Source organism: Globicephala melas, chromosome 2 (genome assembly GCF_963455315.2).
Source record: "Globicephala melas chromosome 2, mGloMel1.2, whole genome shotgun sequence".
Taxonomy (NCBI): Eukaryota; Metazoa; Chordata; class Mammalia; order Artiodactyla; family Delphinidae; genus Globicephala; species Globicephala melas.
In genome coordinates this window covers 36,868,776-36,891,648 of record NC_083315.2, presented here as the reverse complement: position 1 = coordinate 36,891,648, position 22,873 = coordinate 36,868,776, and the positions used below count along the sequence as shown (strand labels likewise).

The window sequence follows — 22,873 nt, the reverse complement described above, 5'->3', positions numbered from 1 at the left end:
GCTGCAGGATCGTGTCGGGCCGAGGAGTCTGGGGGTCCAGAGCCTGGGGGCGGGCGGGCGGTCCGAGCAGCAGGCCAGGGCGGCCCCAGAAGAGGAAGGGGGAAGCCTAGTCCAGGCCTTCCCCACCCCACTGGATTCCCCAAGGAGAGCTCAGGCGCCAGCCTCCATTTGAATAAAATTTCCAAGTAAATATCCCGAGGAGAGGCCTGCTTCTCAGGCACAGATCCTGGTGGAACTGGCACGGCTCCTCCACCCCCAGGCAGGGGCTTCCTGTCCCAAGGGAGACCTGTGGCAGGCGAGGGGCCTGGGCTGGGGAGTGGGGAGGTATGGCGTTCCCAGTGTGGGACTCAGGATCTCCCCAGCAAAAACCATCTTGGTCCAGTTAGGCCCCACTGAAGGCCTCAGCCCTACAGCTGGCGGCCGGGCTACTTCAGCCAAGGGAGACCCTGAGCAACTGGACACAGGCCATCACTCTCCACCCTGCTGGAGTCCAGGCCTGTGGGGGTGGAGGTGCTCAGCTAGTCCCACCCCTGGGGCTTGGGGCTTGTCTCCAGCTGCTGTCCCTTCCACACCCCACCTAAAGAAGGCTCTGAACGCCTCGGGAGGTGGACTTTGGGCACTTACAGGTAGGCAGGACATCATGTGGGCATGTAACTCGCCCCAGCCCTCACCCGCACCCCATCCTGGACGCAGCCCCAGGTCCTGGGAAGAACATCACCACACTGGAGACCAGGCCTGGTTTGCATAGTCTGCACGTTTAATCACTTTAAAACCTCTAACATTACCTCGTGTCCATTAAATAGAACCAACAATGCTGGGCCTGTTTAAATTACAAGAAAAAAAAAAAAAATCACTGTGTACCAACCCAGTATCTTACAAAACCAGCTGGGCTGGCCACAAGGGTGGGGGGGGTGGGAGAGGCGGGGGTGCCCCTGGGCAGGTGGCTGGGTGTCAGGAGGGGCTAGGGGAGAGAAAAAGGGGGCTCCCAAACAGGAGGGGACTGATTGTCCTAATGGGAGGGGTACAAAAGGCACGTCAGAAGAGGGGGCCTTGGGGGGCAGGACAGGTCAGTGCTTTCTCCACCAGGGCACAGTGTTGGAGGGGGCTCAGTGCCACTGCCTGCCCACCCCTGGCACTTGGAGAACCACTGACCCATGAGCCCTTGGCACGAGGAGCCCCATCTGAAATGGACGACAGCCTGCCCCTTCTATCGTACTCCTCCTTTCCTAGGGCCCGCCTGGCCTGGCCTGCCTCTTCAGAACCCGGGGCTCAGCTACTCCTCAGCAACACGCTGCAGACCCCCACACCTCAGGGCCAGGGCAGCCGGGGGGAACAGCAGGGTGGACAGTGGGTGTGGGAAGGTGGATGGTCCAGCTGCTACCCCCATTAAAAATACCAAAAAAAAAAAAAAAATCAGCATCTAAAGTGAAATAATCACAAAGTGAAAATATATCCTCAAACAGCCCCTGAGATCCCCACAGGGGAAAGCAGCATCGGGTGGGAGGCGGGAGAGGCCGGCTGGGCCACCGTCCCTCCCCACCACCCACCCAGGGGCTCCGGGACTGTGAGTGCCAACAGCCCAGGCAGCCCCGGGCTCAGAAAACAGGGACTTGGGCCCTGGCAGGAGGAAAGGGTGCCAGAGAGGGAAGGGTGGTCAGCACACCAGCACGGGGCTGGGCCAGCCTCGCTCAGCAGGCAGCCAGCTGTAGTGGAGGTGGGCAAAGGGACACACACACGTGTGCACACACGTGTGCACCCTGGAAGTGCCTGCCTTGCCTTGGTCCCTTCCTTTGCTTACTGCTTCCGCCCGAGGCTCACCAGAGGTGGGGGACGGGGTCAGGGATGCAAAAGCCCTTAGAGAGGTGGCCTCCTCCTTCAAATACCCCCTAGGCCAGCCTCCCTGCTGCCTGGATGGGGACCATTATTGCTTTAGAGGGACAGGGAAGGGGCGAGAACTGCAGCCCGAGTCAGGAATCCCATAAGGGAAGGGCTGCCCCTCTTCACTCCGCAGGGAACTCTGGCTGGGGCCTGGACCTTGGAAAGCTGCCCTAAAGGTTTCACTCCTTTCTCCACACACAGGCGTGCTGGGGGTGGGCAGAGGCCCTCCCCTGCTCCCCAGCTGGTCCTGGGGTCCCACCTCAGGCAGCCGGGGGGCCCAAGGGTAGGGTGGGAAGCCGTCTCTGCCTCTCTTGCCTCCCAGCTGGGGTCCAAACCCAGTCGCAAGATAAAAAAATACTTTGGTGAATTAAAAAGTGCCCCAGGAGGGGATGGGCTCGAAGGGGCGGGCAGTAGGCGCTCGTCAAAGGGCGCTCTGGTCTTTAATAAAGGCGGTCCTCTCGCCCCGGCCCTCGTCCTCTTCTGAGTCGGACGGGCACTCCTCCTGCCAGGCTTCGGGGGGCAGCCCCTTGTAGGAGATGAGGCCACGGTCCATGGTGTACACCTTCACCCCTCGGAAGCTGAAGCCCGAGCGCAGCTGCAGGACCAGGAAGACAGTGACGAAGACCAGCACGATGAAGGCGCAGCTGAGGCCGGCCACCACCTCGGGCAGGTGTGAGGGCAGCAGCCCCTCCCGCAGCCGCGGCTCTGCCTCCACCTCTGTGGGCGGCGGCTGCTGCGGCTGTGGCGACTCTCGGCTGCTCTGGCTTTGCCGGGAGCACGTCTGCTCCACAGGGTCCAGGGAGGCGTGGCTGGGGCAGCTGAGGCAGTCTGTGGGGGCTGGCCCCTGGCACGTGGCACACGAGGCGTGGCAGGGGGCACAGACGCTGGCCCGGATGATCTCCACGTTGTTCTCGGTGCTGTAGTGCGTGTCGAGGACTTGGGGAGTGAAGCCTGGAGGGCAGCGCTGGACACAGCTCTTCTGGTGCAGGGAGAAGCCTTCCTCGCACACTGCCGGCACGGGGCAGAAGGTGGGCGTCAGCCAAGCCGCCCATGGCTGTTGGGCCCTGAGCCCCACGACAGTGGCAGCCTGTGGACCTGCAGCCCCAGGCAGTCACCGCTGTCCCCAGGAGCTCCCACCTGCCCCAGGACTGTGGTCACCCTGGGGTCCCAGCATCCCTTCACACCCCTTTTCCTCCTTTAGGACAGGCGTTCTCTGTCCCCAGCCTCAGGTTCCCAAGCCCTTGCAGCACCCACGACTGACCCACACAGGCCTGGCTGGACGTGAGGGTCTTGCAGCCGATGCTCTCAGGAGGTGTGGGCAGCCCCTCGGGGGCCGTGCCGTACAGCACGAGGGTGAACTTGGTCAGTGTCCCTAATTGAGGGGGGAAGCAAAAGTCAGAAGCCACGCCCGGCACCCCAGACTCCGCCAGCGCCCCTCCTCCATCCCCAGCCCTCGAGCACCCCCAATACCATAGTTATTTGCTTCACTGGTGTTTTCTATCTCCAGGACCCACTCGCCAGAGGGGTCCTCGTCCCAGGAATGGGTCGTCATGAAGGCCCAGTCGTTAAACCCGTCTGCAGAGTAGTCGTGCGGCCTGGGGAGGAAGGTGCACATGGCTGCCTGAGGCCTCGGCAGACCCCAGCCAGGCGACACTGAGCCCACAGCACACGGACCACACCCCCTCCCCCGGTGCAGCAGAACCCCGCTGGGCTGGAAGTGCCTGCTGGGTGTTTCCCAGGACGCCAAATGTTCTCAACCAGAAGATTCTGGAAATGTGCAAGGGTACTACACATGGGAAGGCACACAGACATGGCATTTAATGGGCAGAATCGGGGATTCCCGCAACATGGGACAGCCCCATAGGACAAAAACCATCCTTCCCAAAATGCCAACAGTGGAAAAGTATTTGGTGCCCTTCAGGGCTGTGTGAGTGAATGAACGAATGCACGTGGATGTGAGGGACAGGACAAGCTGGACAGAGGAGAGGGCAAGCACCTGGCGGCCAGCAGGGTGGAGCGGGTGCCCATGGGGCTGACCAGGTGGATGGCCAGGTCACCGCGGCGGTTGTAGGACAGGGTGAGCCGCGCCTGAGTGTGTTCCAGCCGCGTGATGTGGCTGGGCTCCCCCACACAGGCGGTCACAGTCTTCCGCACCTCCAGCCGCTTCCCGATGTCCCTGCGCAGAGAGCACCGTGATGGTCTATCAGCCTGGCCCAGGGGGACGAGCGGGCACCCCTGCGCCCCTCAGGTCCCACCTGCCCCCTCCCAGCCTGGGTCCAGCCCTCACTTGGGCTCAGTGAGGATGTCGATGATGCACTTCCGCTGGGGGGTCACCGTCGTCCAGTTCTGGGCCAGAGCCACCATGGCACCTGCGTCCAGTAACCCGTAGCCATACGAATGGCTCACTGTGGGGCAGGGAAGGCGGAGTCAGCTGGGGGGCACACAGGGCCCCCGCAACCCCCAATCCAGCTCTGTCCTCACCTTTGCGGCCCACACCATTGGTGGCCCAGTCGTTAGCATTGAGGTGGGCTGGCTTTGAGGTCTGTACCACCAGGTGCTGCATGTCCCGCCAGGTGAGGTTCTTACTGCAGAGGAGGGACGGAGAGGCTTGGGGGCTGTCTCTTCGGAGAGAAGCTGGAGACCAAGGCCTGCCTGGCAGGGGGCGCTGGTGGGGACAGGGTTGCGCCTCAGCCCCCACCCACTTACTTGGCCTCCAGGGTGAGAGCGATGATGCCCGCTGCCAAGGGGGCAGAGGCAGAGGTGCCTGTGTGAGACTCCGTACACTTCTGCCGCAGATCAGTGGTCACCTACCAGGAGGACAATGATGTTGGGCCTGTAACGCGGGGAGGGCACCAGAGGGGGGCCACCTGCCTGCCCTCCCTCTGTCCACAGGCCCTAAGCACCATAAACAGGACTGGGGAGCCAGGGCCAAGAAACCTTGGTCCCACCTGCTGCCTTGCTAACTTGCTGTAGACAGGCCGATGCCTGGCCCTTTCCCGAGGAATGAGAGGATTGAACTGAAGGTTGGCGATCATTAAGAGCAATGCATATTTTTAAGGAGAGTCTTCTCAGGGGCTTCACCGATGGCTCCACAGTCTCCAGGAGTCTTGGAGAGCTCCCTAGCCCACATCCCGTGATGCTTTAGCCACCACCACCCAGCCACGGGTGGGTGGAAGGCAGATGGGGTCGGAAAGGGGGCCCCGGGCAGAGCCAGCAAGCAGCCCCGTTTCCCCAGCCGCCACCCCGGGGCAGGACTCACGATCTGCTTCTCGTTCTGGTTTCCACTGCTGTAGGTTGTGGCCAGCGTGGACGAGCAGGCCTCACTGTACCAGGGCACGTTGCCGGACTGCGTGGCGCTGCTGATGGACAGCGTGTAGATGCTGTTGGTGTAGCCGTCGCAGTTGCAGCTGTCATGTTCCCGGCCCCCGTTCCCAGAGGCCCAGACAAAGATGGAGCCCAGCCCCCCACGGCCCTGTGGACAGAGTGGGCCGGGGTCACTCGAGAACAGGACTTGGGGGAGGCCTGGCAGGAAGATGCTGCTCGAGACTGAGAAGGATGGAGCCTCCTTCTCCGGGGACTCTCTATCCAGCCTCTGTTCCCCTGGGAGACCCCTGGTGGATCTCAACCTTTTTTGCACAAAAAAAAGAGACCCAGACCACCAACCAAAATGCTCTGAGTGGTGATTCCAAAGGGTGGAATTATGGGTAATTAGTATTTACTTTTCTCTTTTTCTGTCTTTCTAGTTCCTTAACATTTTAATAACATTTAATAAACAAACTTTGTACAAATTAAAATTAAACACAAGAATAAATAAATAGGAACAGAAAAAAACAAAGAAGTATGGAAAAGGTAGCGCCTAGTTTGCCCCCAGAGGCTGGGCCTGGTTTCTAGGGTGGGGCCAGGACCCCCACCTCACCTGGCTGACCCCCCGGAAGAAGGCCTCCTCAGCAAGGCGGGCTGGCCCATCCACGGTCTTGCCGTCGTCCTCGGGGCCCCAACTGGCGCTGTAGATGTGGATGTGGTTGGGATTCAGGCCCAGCGAGCGTGCCTCTACCGCATCTGTCACTTCACCGTCCAGCATGCGCACCCCTGGTCATGGAGGGGGGCGGGGAGAGGGATGCTGCGTGGGTCCAGCTGCCAGGAGCACTCCCTGGAGCACACCCAGCCTTGCACCCAGAGGATGGGCAGGGGAGGGCAGAGGACGGTGCTGGGAAACCCTGAGCCCCTAACTCCCTGGCCAGCCTCTGCCTTTCGAAGACAAGATGCAGGGGAAAAGGGGAGAGCTCCCTGGGCCCCAACTACACATTCTGGACTAGGATGAGTCTCTGGGGTCCCAAAGGAGCATGGTGATCAAGGCCTGCCATGTAAGGACTCGGAGTGGACAGTGAGGAGTTAGGGAGACTCCTGCTAAGAAACACTCCCTCCACCCCACAGCACAGGGCCACCAGCACAGGGGGTTCAGCTTTTTTGAGTTACTAAGAACGCTCTAAAGAAGAGCCGTGCAGTCAAAAGGATCCACAGCAGGAAAGTGGCAGACACTGGGTAGATGGGAAGTGAACAGAGAAGAATCCCACTGGAAGGGTCGTCCCAAAGACCGGGTGGCCAAGGCCTACACCCACCTCCAATACGGGCATTGTAGGCCACGCCTACGCCACAGACACCGTTGTTGGCCACTGCGGCCACCTCGCCTGCACACCGTGTACCATGCCTGCCGGGGCCAAGAGCACAGCATTAACAGTGGACAGAGCATGGTGGGTGCAGCCTGAGGAGCAGGAAGGGCCACATGCACACCCCTCTACCTTTGCTGTCCCACATCTGTACACAGACCACACCCCCCCACTCCTCTTGGCCTATGGCCACCTCCACTCAGACCGAACCTTCCCTCAGAGCCCCAGCTAGACCAGGACTATGGAAAAGACTTCAGCCTCTCAGGAAGGGCACATCTGCTTCCTCAGCGGAAAACAGAAGGGAAGCAGATTCTTACCTGTTGTCATTCATCTGCGTGTACCGAGGCTGGGGGTCAGGGTCCTGGTCATTGACATCGAAGCTGGCCCCAGGATCCTGGAAAGGACATGGCCATTATCAGGGTCAGCCTGAACACACCAGCAGAACAGAACCATCCCTGGACTCCCCTCGTCAGGGATGGCTACCTCCCTCCCCGACCTCCTCACATAATTGCCTGCCAAGTCCGGGTGGTTCTTCTCGATGCCATCGTCCAGAATGGAGACCACGATGCCACGCCCCGTGTAGCCCTGGGCCCAGGCCTCCTTCACGTTCAGGTCCCGCTGGGTGACACCAGACTGCAGAGACACCCACCCCCGTCACCCAGCACTTACGAGATGTGGTTGCTGGGTGAGGTTACTAGAACCTTGGAGAATCCCTTTGCCACCCCCAAAAGCTCCTTCTCCACCCGCCCCTACTCCTCAAATGCCACCACTGATTGTCTGGGCTCATGGAATTATAAAGAACTCTGGGAGGGTGCTCCCCAGGGCTCAGCAGGATGGGCTGGAGAAAGATCACTCAGCAGACAGAGGAAGACTGACAGGAGGCCTTGAAGTCAGCCTCACCCACTCACGGGACCCCTCAGTGGATGGATGGATGCAGCCAGGGAGGCAACGTACCAGGTACCACTGCTGGGGAAACTTGGGGTCCGTGGGCTCCTGGTACACGTCCCGTTTGGTCCGTTGCTTTGCCACCTGCTGCTCCAGCCACTGTACCTGTGAGGGAGTGAGGGAGAGATGGTGTGGCTGGAGGAACGGGGAGGGAGAGCGAGGCCTCCTGAGAACGGAAAGGGAAGGGTGGCAGCAGGAGGGGCTGGGGCCGCACTCACTTGAGGTTCCCGCTGCAGCCGGCTGTGCCGCGGGCGGTGAGGTGACAGGGATCGCTTTGTCACCGCTCGATGCCAGAAGTGGTAATAGTCGCCGAAGATCTGCAACAGAGCAGGGAGACTGAGCCGGGCTTTCCATCTGCCAGTCCCCATGGAGGCGGGGGATGGGGGTGGACAACCGGCTGCAAGGGGAGGCTCACCACGGCAGGGGGTGGTGGGCATCTGCTCCCCGCCCAGGACCCCGCAAGGAGGTGCAGGGGGCCGAGGGGGACTCACCCCCCTGGGATACACTGGTCCACTGAGCAACCTAGGCTAGAAGCCCAAGGGCAGGACAAGCCACCCATAACATGCCTACTACCCAGATGCCCCTGAGAAGACAAGCCCCAGAGTTCCTGCTCTGGGTGCTGGAACCCCTGCCCTCATTGGCCCCACCCCCTGGCGATGTCCTATGCCTCGGCCAGCAGGAGGGAAGAACACCTACCTGGCCCAGGTTGAGGAAGCCATGCTTGCGTGCCACACTGTCAGCCACGGCTGGGCCTCCAGGAATACGCACGGCCCAGGTATTGGTGAAGACATTCTGGCCACGGGCATCGGCCGCCAGCAGGACCAAGGCTCCTGCTGCTGCTACCACCCATAGCAACCAGGGCCTCAGCTCCATGGGGGGGACAGGTGGCCGGGACCCCGGAGCCCCCGTCTCCTTGGCCTGGTCACAGGGTCTCGGCTCCCGCGTGCCTGCTCACTGCCTGTGGCCCGGGGCTGACTGGCGGGGGCATGGGACCAAGATGGGCGGGACTGCGCGGGGAGGATGAGGGCTGCCGGCTCTGAGAGGAACAAGGGAGGAGAAGAGGGAGAGTCAGTCGCTCCCCAGCCACACACTAAAGCTGCCTTCCCACCCCACGGCTCACTCCAGGCCTGAAAGGGGCTCTGGCGGGGAGGGGTGAAAATCCAGGCCCCCAAGGTGAGCCGGATAGATGGACAGAAGGACCGCCTCCACACGTAAGAATACGGAAGCGGGATGAAGAGGACCAAGACTTGAGTCCCTCAAAACAAGAAGCAACAACTGAATAAATGCTTGCCAGAATTAAAGTCAAAAAGGTGGGTTAGGGACTTCCCTGGTGGCGCAGTGTTAAGAATCCGCCTGCCAATGCAGGGGATACGGGTTCGAGCCCTGGTCTGGGAAGATGCCGCGGAGCAACTAAGCCCGTGTGCCACAACTACTGAGCCTGCGCTCTAGAGCCCGTGAACCATAACTACTGAGCCCGCGTGTCACAACTACTGCGGCCCATGTGCCTAGAGCCCGTGCTCTGCAACAAGAGAAGCCACCGCAATGAGAATCCCGCACACCGCAACGAAGAGTAGCCCCTGCTCGCCTCAACTAGAGAAAGCCCGTGCGCAGCAACAAAGACCCAATGCAGCCAAATATAAATTAATTAATTATTTTTATTATTTTTTTAAAAAGGTGGGTTATAGGGACTTCCCTGGTGGCACAGTGGTTGAGAGTCCGCCTGCCGATGCAGGGGACACGGGTTCGTGCCCCGGTCCGGGAAGATCCCACATGCCGTGGAGCGGCTAGGCCCGTGAGCCATGGCCGCTGAGGCTGCGCATCTGGAGCCTGTGCTCTGCAACGGGAGCGGCCACAACAGTGAGAGGCCCGTGTACCGCAAAAAAAAAAAAAAAAAAACCCTCCTGCCACTGCAGGGGACAAGAGTTTGAGCCCTCGTCAGGTAAGATCCCACATGCCGCAGAGCAACTAAGCCCGTGGGCCACAACTACTAAGCCCTCGTGCCACAACTACTGAAGCTTGCACTCCTAGAGCCCAGGTTCCACAACAAGAGAAGCCACCGTAATGAGAAGTCCTCGCACCACAACGAAGAGGAGCCCCCGCTCGCCACAACTAGAGAAAGCCCGCGCACAGCAATGAAGACCCAATGCAGACAAAAATTAATTAATTAATTATTTTTTAAAAAGTGGGTTACAGGGCTTCCCTGGTGGCGCAGTGGTTGAGAGTCCGCCTGCCGATGCAGGGGACGTGGGTTTGTGCCCCGGTCTGGGAGGATCCCACATGCCGCAGAGCGGCTGGGCCCGCGAGCCATGGCCGCTGAGCCTGCGTGTCCGGAGCCTGTGCTCCGCAACGGGAGAGACCACAACGGTGAGAGGCCCGCGTACCGTAAAAAAAAAAAAAAAAAAAAGTGGGTTATGAAGCAGTAGGTACCTATAATCCCGTTTTGTTTTTAAAAAACTATTTATACGTGTATATTTATATAAAACCACAAAACATAATCTGGAAGGACACATGCTAACAGTGGTTCTCTCAAGGTGGTGAGAATTATGAGTAATTGTTATTTTCTTTTGTGTCATGTATATTTTCCAAATTACCCAGGTATATTTTATAAAGGAATAAAATGTTGGCTTTTTAAAGTTTTTTAATGGGCGGTGTCTACACAGCTCGCTAGGGCTTCCTAGTTCAGCAAAGCAGAACCAGCCATAGGGAGTTACCTGCAAAGACCCACAGCCCCTGGCAAGAAAGAGTGGGTAACCTAAGGTGGGATGGGGGCTTTGGGGGCTGAGCACGGGGAGGGGGGATCGCAGTGGCTTCACCCTCCCTCTTTGGCCCAGACCATCAGCAAAGTCAGGGGCTCAGGCTCTTTTTTTATACAGTTTCCTGGGAAACGCTGGGGCCACCCAGTCCTGGCCTGCAGGCCTCCAGCAGCCCCCTCGGTCGCTCCACACCCACCAGCCTTGCGTAATCTGAGCCCGGGCAGCCAGGGCAAACACTAGCTGCTGAGCCAGGAGCGCCAAGGTGAAGCTGAATCAATAGTCCGAGTGTTGTTTTTCCTCCTTCAGCAAACAGACAGCAGGACCTCTCTGCCTGGGGCCACATAACTGTCCCCACATAGGGCCCCTGGCTAGCCAGAAGCCAAGCCCCTGGGGTGGGGAGAAGCTGGGGAAGGTCCCCGTGGGGCTGCCAGAGGTGTCCCGCCTCAGTGCCAAGCTTGTTGAGCAGAGCGCCTGCCTACACGGCCCCGGATGCCCCCACCACTCCCAGGGCCCAGCCCCAAAGGAGGCCACTCTGCTGGACGGCAAAATGAAGCTCCCCATCTCACCCGGGCCCCGGAGAGCTGCACAGGCGGGCTCACCACTGGGAACACTCCTTTTCCAGAGACTGCCCTCAGCCACAGTCAGCCTCCCTGCCTGCTCCTGCTGCAGTCCCACCCTGCAGGCTGGAGAGACTCAACACACAATTCCTGGAGTATTTTCAGTTTACACCAAAATAACCTGACAGCTGATGGCAGGAGGCATCCACAATGCAGCTCCTCCTCACCCTGGATGGGCAGAGTCCATAGGGTTCCCGGACAGGCCTGGAAGCCACAGCCCCATGATGCCTTGGGTGACCAAGTTCTGGAAAGCTGGTCTGAGCAATGGCTGGGCAGCCAGACATTCAGCCCTAGGGGGTGAAGGAAACCCAAGCCCCTCATTTAACAGAGGATGTGGAGCCCTAGGGGCTGAGCCAGATAGAAACAAGCCCTCTTCTCCCCTTCTTGCCACAAGAGCAGCCTCTTGGGTCCAGATGTCAAGAAAGACCATCTCCTGACCACAGTGCTGTGAGCCGTACTGGAACTCCCAAATCAAGACTGGGTTCATCTGCGTCCAGCCCAAGTTCCGGGACATTGTGGATGGAGCTGCAGTTGCTTGGTCGTAAAGGTGATTATTTAATTACCTTGCAGCACCCAAAAAGAAAGCGGGCTTCAGGCACAACCAAACAATTCCCCAAGAAAGGACCAGGCTTCATCTGCTCAGCATCCCCAGCCACGGTGAGCCGTAGATATGGCTTCCACAGAGCCTGAAGCCTCCAGACAGCCCTGCCTCAGCATCCTGGAGGGCGGGAGGGAGGGAAAGAGGGAGGAAGGGAGGGAAGGAGGGAGGGAGGGAGGGAGGGAGGGAGAGAGGGAGAGAGGGAGGGAGAGAGGGAGGGAAGGAGGGAGGGAGGGAGGGAGGAAGGGAGGGAGAGAGGGAGGGAAGGAGGGAGGGAGGGAGGGAGGACCCCCTCCTAAAAGAGCAGGCACTGAGAACAATGAATGAATGGGCTTCTCCCCACCCCCATCCCAGACTCTGACTCACCCTCTGAGTCCCAGTTCGGCTCAAACCCGGAGGCTTGCTGTAGTTCCAGCCTCCTGTGAGGCCCTCTCACATGGGAGTCAGCTCCAGGCTGTGGCCACAGAGACCTGTGGGTGCTCTTTGTGGCTGTGTTCTAGGTCAAAGCTCTTTTCTCCAGTCCCAGGAACCTCCTGACACAGACACCCACTCCGAGGCACCCAAACTGAACCTCCCCCAGGTCCAGCTGCTGTTTCCCAGGCACTGGGGGTCTGGCGTGGACAGGGCTGCCTGGGAAACCTGGTCCCGTCTCTCTTTCCAGCAAAGAGACACCAAGCCAGGTCCTGTAACAGGCACTGAAGGCTGCGCTGAAATTCTGAATTCCAATCTTTATTCATTTTCTGTGTGATCTTAAGTCACTTCCTCTCTCTAGGCCTCAGTTTCCTAGATGGTAAAAACTGCTAGACCAGAGGTTTTCAAACTTTTTTTTAAAGCCACAGAATCTTTAAAAAATCAAATCTTATGTGGAAGCCCAATATAGGATATCGTAAAACTTCGGCCACTCTGGTTGAGACGGGTCAGGCTTGGCTACTCTCCTATGCTGTGCCCACACCTGGTCAGCAGCTGCCCAGCCCTAACTAGGCCACATCACCTGGGTTCCCCTCCCACTTCCCAAGTCAGAAAGAATTCTGACACCCTCCGGTGGAGGAGAGTCTGCACCCCCAGGGGCAAGGGTCTAGAGGATGGCGGGGAGAGCAGGTACTGACCTGACAAGTGACTGCTGTTAAGACCTGTCTGGCAAGCAGGCCGCCCCTCAGTCCAGCCACCCCACGGGGGCAGCAGGGGTCTCGGCCAGGCCTCCGCGGGAGGCAGCCCCGGAACCTACCTGAGCCAGCCTCCCAGCGCCCGCGGATCCCGCACCTGAGTGTCTCGCCGCTCAGGTGTGCAGGCGGGGACGAGGCCCGGGCGGTGAATAATCCCCTCCGCCTCGCGAACAGCCGCTCCTCCCCTCCCCCGGCGGGAGCGCAGGCCCTCCCCAGCCGCGGAGTGGGCGAGCCGGCGGCGGCCCCCGAAGGACGGCCCGGAGGCGGGAGCACCCGGCGCCTCTGGAATTCTCTCGCCATCCCGCCCCCAGCGGGGGCCCCGCTGGCGCTTCCTGAGGTCAGAGGGCTTGCCCCGGCCCCAAGCGGAAAAGTACCGGCACCTACAAGGGCTGGGAGCCAAGCCGGGCCCGACGCTCTCAGGTGGGCTGCGGGGCGCCCTTCCTGCTCCCCGCGGCTTCACCCTCGGGGCCGGCCCGGGGGCCAGTTTCGAAAGCCGGACGGGCAGCCGGGCCCGGGCTGCCTCCGCGCCAGCGACCCCGACCCTCCCTCGCCTGCGCGCCCGGGCCGCGGAGCCAGCTCCTCGGGCAGAGCGGCCCAGTCCGGCCGGCTCGCCTCGGGCCCGGCTCCCGGCGCGCTGCCTCCACCGGGCCCCGCGCCCTCGCCGCTTACCCTAGGGAGCCCGGGCGGGGAAACTTTTCCAGGCGAGCGCCGCGGCGGCTCGGGCGCCCCTCGGCCGAGCGGAGAGACCGGCGGCGGGGCCTGGGCTCGACGCGGTCCCCGCGCCCGGCAGCAGCGTCACCGCGCGGAGGCGGGGAGGAGCGGCGGCGCGGCCTCGGCCGGGCCGGCGACCAGGGCAGGGCTCGGCCTCGGCTCCGGCTCCGGCGCGGGCGGGGGCAGCGGCCGGGCCGCGGCGGCGGCGCGGCTTGTTTACTCGGGCCGCTGTCAGCGGCTGCGGCGGCCCGGGCTCCTCCTCCTCCGCCGCCGCGCCCCCTCCCCCTCGCGGCGCCACCTCCGCGCTCCCCAGCAGCCGCCGCAGCCGTCCCGCCGCCCTGGCCCGCCGCGCCGCCCATGCCGCCCGGCCCCGGGCCCGCGTTCGGGGCCGGAGCGCCGCAGCCCCCGAGCTCCGGGCTCCGAGCGGCGGCCTTGCGGCCTTCCGGGGCGCCCACTGCCTCTGGCTCCCGGTCGGGGCAGGTAGGAAGTGGGGCCAGCGATCCCAAAGCCCTCGCGGCCGCCCGGCGCGTCGCCCAGGCCCCACTGCCCGCACCCCCGCCCCGGGCTCGGCTCTTCGCGCCGCGAGCTCCCCGGGCCGGCGGCCGCGGAGACCCGAACTCGGAACTCCTGGCAGGGGTTGGGAAGGGCTCGAGGCGTCACTCCGAGCCCAGTCTCGGCCGGATTCTGGGGAAGCTGGCCTTCTCCCCCCACTTCCCCACTCCTAAGCCACGAGTTTGGGCACGACCGAGTTAAGTGCCCTGGGATGACGCACCTGGGGTACCCCATCTGAGGTCGGGCTTCAGCGCGCCTGGGCAAACCTCCTCGTCGCCTACAGTTAGAGGACTCACGATTTTATTTGCATTTATATAGACAGGTGGATGAGCAGAACAAGTAGCCCATCCCCTTTTAATTTTTTAAAAACTTTTTTTTTTTTTAACTCCAACCGCCTGCCAGGCACCAGGCCAGTCATTTTATATCATCTCCTTCTCATGTACATTATTTAATCTACATAATCCTTTCAGGCTGACATTATTAACCCCATTTTACAGATAAGGAAACTGAGGTGCACAAGGTTTAAATAATTTGCCCAAGATACCACAACTAGTAGGCCTCAGAGCCTGGAAGAGATCTAGGGCTTTGGCAGAGCCTGAATCTGAGCTACTTGCAATATACCAGCCGGCTCCTCTCCCTCCCTGGGTCCCTGCCCTAGAAAACGTCTGTGCTACTTGGCCGAGGCCACCACTGCTTGAGCTGAGAGAGAAAAGAGGGGAAATGTGGCCAAAAGCTCCCCAGGCTGGGTTATTCCAAGGTCGCAGAGCAGTCTCTGCCCATCCTTTCCTGCTCGCTTTGAGATAACCTGGCAGAACAATATTATCCTGTGACCTCTTCAACACCGGTTTGGGGATAATGACAAAAACGAGCACCGAACACTGCGGAGCATGTTCTCAGAGCGAGGAGTGGTTCTCAGCTCTTTCCGTGTGTTAAATTATTTCATCCTTACCACAAACCCTGAAAGGTGGATACAATTTTCCTTTAGGGATCTTTCATGTATCACTATCTATGGAGGAGGAAACTGAGGCCCAGAGAAGTTAAGTAACATTCGTAAAGTAACTCACTAGGTGACAAGTCAACCAGCAAACCTGCGTTCAAAACCCTGCAGTACTATTTTATACTTTGCCACCTTAGACAAGTTATTTAATTCTCAGAGCCTCAATTTACCCCTCTGTAAAATGGAGATAATATTCAACTAGTGGGATAAGGTACTGTTTGGGCACCTGTACAAACAGTGCAAAAACCAGAAACTCAGGGAAGAATGTTGGGTCCTAAAAGTTGAGCCGGGGGCTTCCCTGGTGGCGCAGTGGTTGAGAGTCCGCCTGCCGATGCAGGGGACATGGGTTCGTGCCCCGGTCCGGGAGGATCCCACATGCCGCGGAGCAGCTGGGCCCGTGAGCCACGGCCGCTGAGCCTGCGCATCCGGAGCCTGCGCTCTGCAACGGGAGAGCCCACAGTGGAGAGAGGCCCGCGTATCCAAAAAAAAAAAAACAAAAACAAAAGTTGAGCCGGGAGATAAGTCCAGTTGGCCCCCTCTTGGAATGGGAACTGCCCCCCACAGGGAGCAAAGACTCCTAGGGGCCACCCTGGGGTGGCCCCAACTAGCAGCATCAGCCACAGTTGGGAAAACAATACTTCTTCAGTCAGACCTAGACAGGAAGTGAGTCACGGTTCTTCCTAAGTCTGTGAGCAAGAGATCCCTATTTAGGGGAAGTAAGGACAGGGCTGGTTCCATCTAGCCTCGGAGTCCCGCAGTGCCCTTCCCCCTAGTCCTCAGACTTACAAGAAAGGTCAACCCGGAAAGAAAGCAATCCTGTCTGCCTCTAGGTGCCCCACCCATCCTGGAGGCTGGCCCCAGGGGAGCCTCAGTGGGTCTGAGGGGGAGGAGGGGCTAGCCCTGTCTCAGACGGCTGCCACCCAGCAGAGGCACTGGAGCTTCCCAGTTTCTCCCGCCAGCCTGCCCCTCCAATCCTGCCTTTGGCATAAGGAGAATTCTTTCAACTGTTGCTCAGAGGTGCATCACTGAGGGGAGGAGAGAGGAGAGGACCGAGAGAGTGAGCCCTTGCCCCGGAGGATCTCCACCTTAGTCTTGCTCCTATTTTAGGGTTTCCCATACAACTGTACTTTATAACGATTCGGTTGTTAAAAAGAATGTGGAGGGAATTCCCAGGTGGTCCCGTGGTTAAGACTCTGTGCTTCCACTGCAGGGGGCAAGGGTTCAATCCCTGGTCAGGGAGCTAAGATCCCTCATGCCATGCGGCGTGGCCAAAAAACCCCAAAAAAGCAAAAGAGAAAAAGAATGTGGAAGACACCCTCCTTGCGAAAAGCCCTCTGGAGAGAATCCCAGCTTGCCACAGCTGGTGACTGCTAGCCAACTTCTTTCTTTTTCTCCTGGAGCAAGTCCTGTGGGCAGGTTTTGTTCTCTTTATCACTCCCAACAATTTGTCTGAGGCCTTAAAAGCCAGAAGGAAATAAACTGCCTGCAGAGCCCAGGTCCACTGACTTGGGGACCTAAGAGCCCAGGGGCCTCTGGATCACAGTTATCAGTTTTACACAGCAGTTAATAGGACAGGAGGCACCACGTGACAGAAGTCTAGCAACAGACTTGTTGGGGGGTGACCTGTGGGGTGGAGCAGGGCCTGATGGGTAAGGCCTGAGGGAGGAAGGGGCTGTGACCAGTTCCCACCTTCCCAGCAGGGGGCCAGAGGAGCTGTCTAGCCAGCCAGGACTCTCTTTATCCTTGGATTTGGGGCTAACCTGGGAGACTCCCAAGAGCAACCGTTGTCCTATGGTAAAATCCACCCAGTCACCCTTACCTCAGGCACTCCCACTGTCCCCTTGGAGTGCTCCGGGGGACCCTTTCTCTCAAAATCTCTGCCCCACTCTCAGGCACCTCAAACAAAGCCTTCGCAGCAGCACCCACACCTGGGCTTTTTCTTTCTTCTTCTTCTTTTTTTTTTTTTTTTTGGCTGCACCACTCGGCATGCAGGATCTTAGTTCCCGACCAGGGATCGAACCCACGACCCCTGCAGTGGAAGCGCAGAGTCTTAACCACTGGACTGCCAGGGAAGTCCCCCCACACCTGGTTTTAATCAAAATGTCTGCACCACATCCACACATGCATAGAAGAGCAGACAACAAAATTTAATTGGTATTTTCTCTAAAAGGGTGGGATTTGAGAGCTTTTTGTTGTCTTCTTTTTGCTTACCTGCATTTTCAGGAATTTCTACAATAACTTTTAGAATAAGATAATTAAAATTTTAAGTCATGCAAAACTGAATAAAGCATGCCCATACTTCACCATCTAGCTCCAGAACAGCTGGGGTCCCTCCTGAACGCTGCTGGGGCAACAGTCAGCCTCCTCCTATCCCATCACTGGGCGGGGCCCTTCCAGTTCTGGCTAAACCACTTTGGGAAAACCTCCTTTATAGGACAGGAAAACAGGGTGTCTGTGTGGGTGGGGGGAGGAGCTAGAAGTGATGTGGTGGTGATGTATCTGGTCACACTGGGACAGGATTGCAGCACGGTCAGCCCTTCTCATGTTCCCAATTACTGGGCTAGCTCCGCACTTACCTTTCACCTGCTGGCTCTGCTGCCTCCCCAAGTCACTGGTCAGCTTAATGTTTCCCTTCTGCTGGCTCTGTGTCTTCTGCCTTGCCTTCAGTGCCCAGGCAGTGCTACCCACAATTGGGCACCAAATAGGTGCTTTGGGTGCAGTCTAGTCTGGCAGACATTCATTGGGCACCTGCTGAATGCTGGGCCCTGGGACCTCAAGCTGAGTCCGTTAGAACTTGTCCTCAGGAAGCCAGCGACCACCTCTGAGACATGACAGTATCTTCCTGAAGCTTCACCCTCCCTTCTGGCCTTGCAGCTCCAACAAGCTCTGCCCTTCCTTCTCCCTCTTGATACAAAAAAGTAAAACAGTTAACATGACTTCTTGTTGAATTTTCCTATCAGTTTTGTTACTGGAACAGGATTTTGCAACCTCACACTATTGACATCTTGGGCCAGGTTATTCTTGTTCTGGGAACTGTCCTTTGCATGGTAGTATGTTTAGCAACATCCCTGGTCTCTAAACACTAGGGGCCAGTCGCACCTCACCCCCATTATGACAACCAAAAGTGTCCCCAGACATTGCCAAACGTCCCCTGGAGGGGGGCGTGTAAAATTGCCCCCAGCTGAGAACCACTGGTCCAGAGTGAGGGCTGGGAGTGGTGCAGGAGACGGTAGGTGTGCCGGGATTTCAGGCATCAGGGGTTGTCTGCTGGGAACTATGCACTGAGACAGCAGGCAGCAAGGGAGAAAATTCCCAAACCCCAAACCGCCTGGCATGGCAATGCGACAAATGGGGCCATTTAGTGTTCAGGGCAAACAATCTTATGTATCTCCACGACGCCTGAGGACATCGGTCTCAGGAACGTTAATGATAATGCTGAATTGAGGAAAGGAACAATCACATTGATCACACTCTGTTTACTGAGGTGGGGAAGTGAGTGAGCCAGCTTCGCGTTAAATATGTATTTAGAAAGCAGATCAGTGGTGGCTGGGGGCAGAGGGGCGGGGCAGGAGGAATCTCTGGGGAGTGATGGATATGTTCATTATCCTGATTGTGGTGATGATTCCATGGGTACACACAAACGTCAAAATGGATCAAGTTGTACGTTTTAAATATGTGCAGTTTATAGCATGTCAATTATATGTCAATAAAGCTGTTTTAAAATGTATTTCATTGTTCAACGTTTTAGTGCTTGAAAGGCATTATTTTGGAAATTTACTAACATGGAGTAGCCATTTCTTGACTGTGCCAGATGAATGGGGGGAGGGGTGGTGGTCACTGCAGTACTTAAAAAGGAAACAGCAAAAAAGAAAATGATCATGGGGCTTCCCTGGTGGCGCAGTGGTTGAGAGTCCGCCTGCCGATGCAGGGGACACGGGCTCGTGCCCCGGTCCGGGAAGATCCCACATGCCGCAGAGCGGCTGGGCCCGTGAGCCATGGCCGCTGAGCCTGCGTGTCCGGAGCCTGTGCTCCGCAACGGGAGAGGCCACAACAGTGAGAGGCCCGCGTACCGCAAAAAAGAAAAAGAAAATGATCATGGGCCTAAGGAAAGAGGAAAAGGGATGCTGAGAACATTCAGCTCCGACTTCTTTCCATGAAGCCAGCGAGAGCCTGTCCGCTGGTTTAGAGGAAACACTGGAGAGTTTTTGCATTGGATGATGCTGTTCAAACTAACGTGTCTGGAAAGGTATTATCAGGGGCTTGGGAAAAAAAAAAAAACAAATGTAGTGCTGGCTGCCAGGAAAGGAACAGATGAATCTGGAAATTACAGGCTCCTCCACTACCATTAATCCCTAAAACAAACACTCCTGGGGGAAAAGCCAGTTAATACCTGGAGGAGGGCGGGTGCTATCCCTCAGTGGGGCTGGTACAGCTGGGGAGCGGAGAGCCTTTATAGGAGCTGGGTGCACGGGAAAGTTGCCAGAATCGACCGTGCCCAGGGGGGTGCACTCAGCAGGGAGGGGTGCCAAGATGCCCAGGAGGGAGACCTGGGGGCGGCAAACAATGAGAGGTGTCTCGAGGACAGTCCAAGTGCTTTTTAGCTGATGGAGACCTCCACCGAGGGTCTCAGAAGTCCAGAGTGAGGAAGACGTGCAAGGAGAGGCCTAGCATGGGGATGTGTGACAATAAAAATCTCTGTCTGTGGAGAGTTGATCGTGCACCAGGCATTTCAATCACTCCTTCCTCGGACATTGACTGCGTGTGGGGCGGGACCTCCTCCAGTGCTCCCGTTGTGAGGGAAGCAGACAGCAGGTAACTAAGCCAGTTTATACGAGAAGTTCAGATCCTGGTAAGTACTCTGGAACAAAAATAACAGAGGGGGGTGTAGTAGTGCCTGGGGGAGGGGAGGATACTTACTGTTCCTGGGATGGTCAGGGAAGGCCTCTCCGAGGAGGTGATATTTGAGCAGAGGCTTAAGCAAGAGACAAAGGAGTGAAGATCTGGAGAGAGGGAGTCCCAGGCAGTGAGCAGAGGAAACCAGGGTGCATGGGCCTGGTGTGTGAGCTTGTGCACTTGGAGAGCAGACACTTCTCCGGAGTGCCGTGGGAGAGGGTGACAGTGGGAATAGCTGGGATGAGAGGGCTGGGCAAGGCTAGACCATGCAGCATCTGGCAGGCTGGGCTGGATGCTGAATTGAACAATGGGCAATTTGGAGGAATTTTACTAATTTGGGCCTTTTCAAAGGCCCCTCTGACTACCATGGGGAGAAGACACGTCATGGGGGGGTGAGGGTAAGAGTGGGAGCCCCACGACTATTCTGTGCAGGAGGCACCATTTGTGACCCTCCCATGTTACATGTGGGGTGAGGGGTCTGGCTTGGGGACGTCAGGGTGACTCTCATAACCACTAGGCGGATATGTGGACTCCTGAGCAGGGAGCAGGCCTGGGAAGGATGGACGGGAGCCAGGCCACTTGTCTGCCCTGGGAAGGCAGAACCTCCTCAGGCCAAGAGCTGGCCAGGGCAGCCAGGCCTGGGGCCCCACTGCCCAACCGCTTGGGTGGGTTCAGGTGCTTCTCCCTAAATTACATCCCTGTCAGCATCTTTAGCTTCAGACTTGGCAAAAAGGGATTGCCCTGAGTTAACAGTAAAACTCCCAGAGCACTCACCGCTCATTCCCTGGCAGGCACCCTGCTATGTGCTTTCCTCTCACTGCCCCCTTTACTTCTCATAGCAACCTGAGCTGGGCACCATTGTTATTCCCATTTTACAGATGAGGAAACTGAGGCCTTGAGAGCCTGCTTGGAGTCACAGGAAGAGGAAGATCCAGGATTTGAACCTGGGGAACACACACACTTAAACCACTCAGCTTTCTGCCTCTAGAAGAGGGTGAACAAGGGCTGAATCAGATGCCGATTCCCAAGGCACCGTGATGTGGGTGGCTCAGCTGTGATTCACCTTTTACTTTTTCTTGGACAAGACTTGTTCACCTGCACTCTCCCAGTCGTAATGTTGATGTTTCTATAGGGTGTGTGCTGCAGAACCACAGAGCTGCCCTTCCCCCCATACAGTGTGCTGTTACCAGCCCAGCCCTGACACTCGCTTGAATGCTACCCCCAATCCCTGGGCAAATTACTTAACCTCTCAGGGCCTCAGTTTCCTCATCTGTAAACTGGGGTAAAAAATACCCAGCCCATCAGGTGATACCTGTAAAGTACTCACTCAGCACAGCGTCTGGTCCGCAGTGGTAGCTACTATGATTAAATGACACCCTCCTTCCTTCTGAGGCAGGCACACTCTTTCAGTGGGCTGGCTGTGGAGTCTTCTAACTCTTCTGCATTGGCCCAAACCCAGGCATTCGTGGATGAAATCTCTGCCCTCCCTGTGGCTCTTCTTTGGTGCCGTTAGGTGATTTTTTTTTTTTTCCTAGGAGGAGAGCGGCCAGCCTCCTTGCATTGCTGCTGTGCTGAAAGCAGCCTTTGGTGTGGCCTGGTCCCTCGGTGGCACATGAGGTGCCTTGTAACCATTTTGCAAGCTGCCTGCTCCTTTGGGATCGGAGGTCAGCAGACGGTCCTCTGAGGCAGTGCTTCCCGACATGTTCACATCATGACACGCAGAAAATGTGGGCAGCCGCTGGGGCAAAGGGACCAGGCTGATTGAGGCTGGTGGGGTCTTGGTGGCAGCTGCCACCCCACACCCCAATGCTTGCTTGGGGACTGGAGGCTCTAGAACCCATTTCAGGCACATGAGTGGGCAGTGCTCGCTAAGGGGTGCCTGGCGGTCAGGCCACATCACTACCAAGTCCTCTCATAGAATCCTGGGCAGGGCCAGTCTTCTTAGTTCCCTGACCAGGAACGGAACCCGTGCCCCCTGCAGTGAAAGCGCACAGTCTTAACCACTGAACCGCCAGGGAAGTCCCGCGATAGGGCTCTTTATCATTGACATGGGTCTCAAATCTGAGTCCTGTACACTCCCTTCATGGGAAAGAGACCCCTGCAGCCTCCCCAATGCTGATTGAGGTGTAAATTATTTTTGTTTTATTAGGTATACTCCTTATAGTTGTCATGCAACCATCAGGCCAAAATGAGTCAAAGGTCAAAACTATACAGAGGGCTTCCCTGGTGGCGCAGTGGTTGAGAGTCCGCCTGCCGAGGCAGGGGACACGGGTTCGTGCCCCGGTCCAGGAGGATCCCACATGCTACGGAGCAGCTGGGCCCATGAGCCATGGCTGCTGAGCCTGCACCCGGAGCCTGTGCTCCGCAACGGGAGAGGCCACAACAGTGAGAGGCCCGCGTACCGCAAAAAAAACCCCCGAAAAACAAACAAACAAAAAACTATACAGAAAAATACACATAAAGCAATCTTGCTCATACCTCTGCCCCTTCTGTGCAGCCCCCTTCCACACTTGAGTACCAATTTTTAAAAAATAATTAATTTATTAATTTATTTTGGCTGTGCCTGGTCTTAGTCTCAGCATGTGGGATCTTTTAGTTGTAGCATGCGGGATTTTTAGTTGCTGCATGCGGACTTCTTTGTTGCGGCATTCATGTGGGGTCTACTTACCCAACCAGGGAGGGTTGCACTGGGTGCGTGGAGTCTTACCCACTGGACCACCAAGGAGGTCCCTTGAATACCAATTTTTATTAGATCTGATTTATCCTTCCAGTATTTCTTTCTGCAAACAAACAAACAAACAAAACCCCCCAAATTATATGTACACACACATTTATCTCTCTCTATTCTTGTACTTCCCTTTTTTTAATCAAAAGGTAGCATATTACAATTTGTTTTTTTACTTAGCAGTACATTCTGGAGAAGTTTACATAATAAAAATAAACAAGGGATTAAAAGATACACGCTATTATATATAAAATAGATAACAAACAAGGACCTAATGAATAGCACAGGGAACTATACTCAATATCTTTTAATAATGTATAATGGAAAAGAATCTAAAAAGGAATATATAGGGACTTCCCTGGCAGTCCAGTGAT

The 22,873-nt window shown here is 57.4% G+C and overlaps 1 protein-coding gene across 7 annotated transcripts; it reads right to left on the bottom strand.

Moving 5' to 3' along the window:
• Positions 1 to 734: 734 nt before the first annotated feature.
• On the bottom strand, positions 735 to 21,196 carry FURIN (furin, paired basic amino acid cleaving enzyme). Of its 7 annotated transcripts, none has more exons than XM_060293820.2 (16): positions 21,102 to 21,196; positions 8,187 to 8,526; positions 7,709 to 7,807; positions 7,500 to 7,595; positions 7,050 to 7,178; positions 6,863 to 6,939; positions 6,498 to 6,586; positions 5,795 to 5,967; positions 5,138 to 5,350; positions 4,585 to 4,685; positions 4,360 to 4,463; positions 4,166 to 4,283; positions 3,875 to 4,054; positions 3,349 to 3,473; positions 3,140 to 3,250; positions 735 to 2,886 (listed from the first exon to the last, which is right to left on the bottom strand). In XM_060293820.2, the coding sequence occupies exons 2-16, from the start codon at positions 8,361 to 8,363 to the stop codon at positions 2,300 to 2,302; spliced, it is 2,379 nt and encodes a 792-aa protein (XP_060149803.1). In that variant the 5' UTR covers positions 8,364 to 8,526; positions 21,102 to 21,196; the 3' UTR covers positions 735 to 2,299. The 7 variants fall into 7 exon arrangements, with proteins under 7 accessions (XP_060149803.1, XP_030734438.1, XP_030734436.1 ...); XM_030878578.2 differs by lacking the exon at positions 21,102 to 21,196 and adding an exon at positions 13,291 to 13,432; XM_030878576.3 differs by lacking the exon at positions 21,102 to 21,196 and adding an exon at positions 11,825 to 13,166.
• Between the last annotated feature and the right edge of the window lie 1,677 nt (positions 21,197 to 22,873).

Excerpts from the sequence above, each read along its gene's own strand:
- FURIN (XM_060293820.2), bottom strand. The coding sequence starts at position 8,363 with ATGGAGCTGAGGCCCTGGTTGCTATGGGTGGTAGCAGCAGCAGGAGCC. Across the intron at positions 5,968-6,497 it reads CTACAATGCCCGTATTGGAG|GGGTGCGCATGCTGGACGGT; the intron begins GTGGGTGTAGGC and ends CTCCATGACCAG. Across the intron at positions 4,686-5,137 it reads ACCAGAACGAGAAGCAGATC|GTGACCACTGATCTGCGGCA; the intron begins GTGAGTCCTGCC and ends TCCTCCTGGTAG.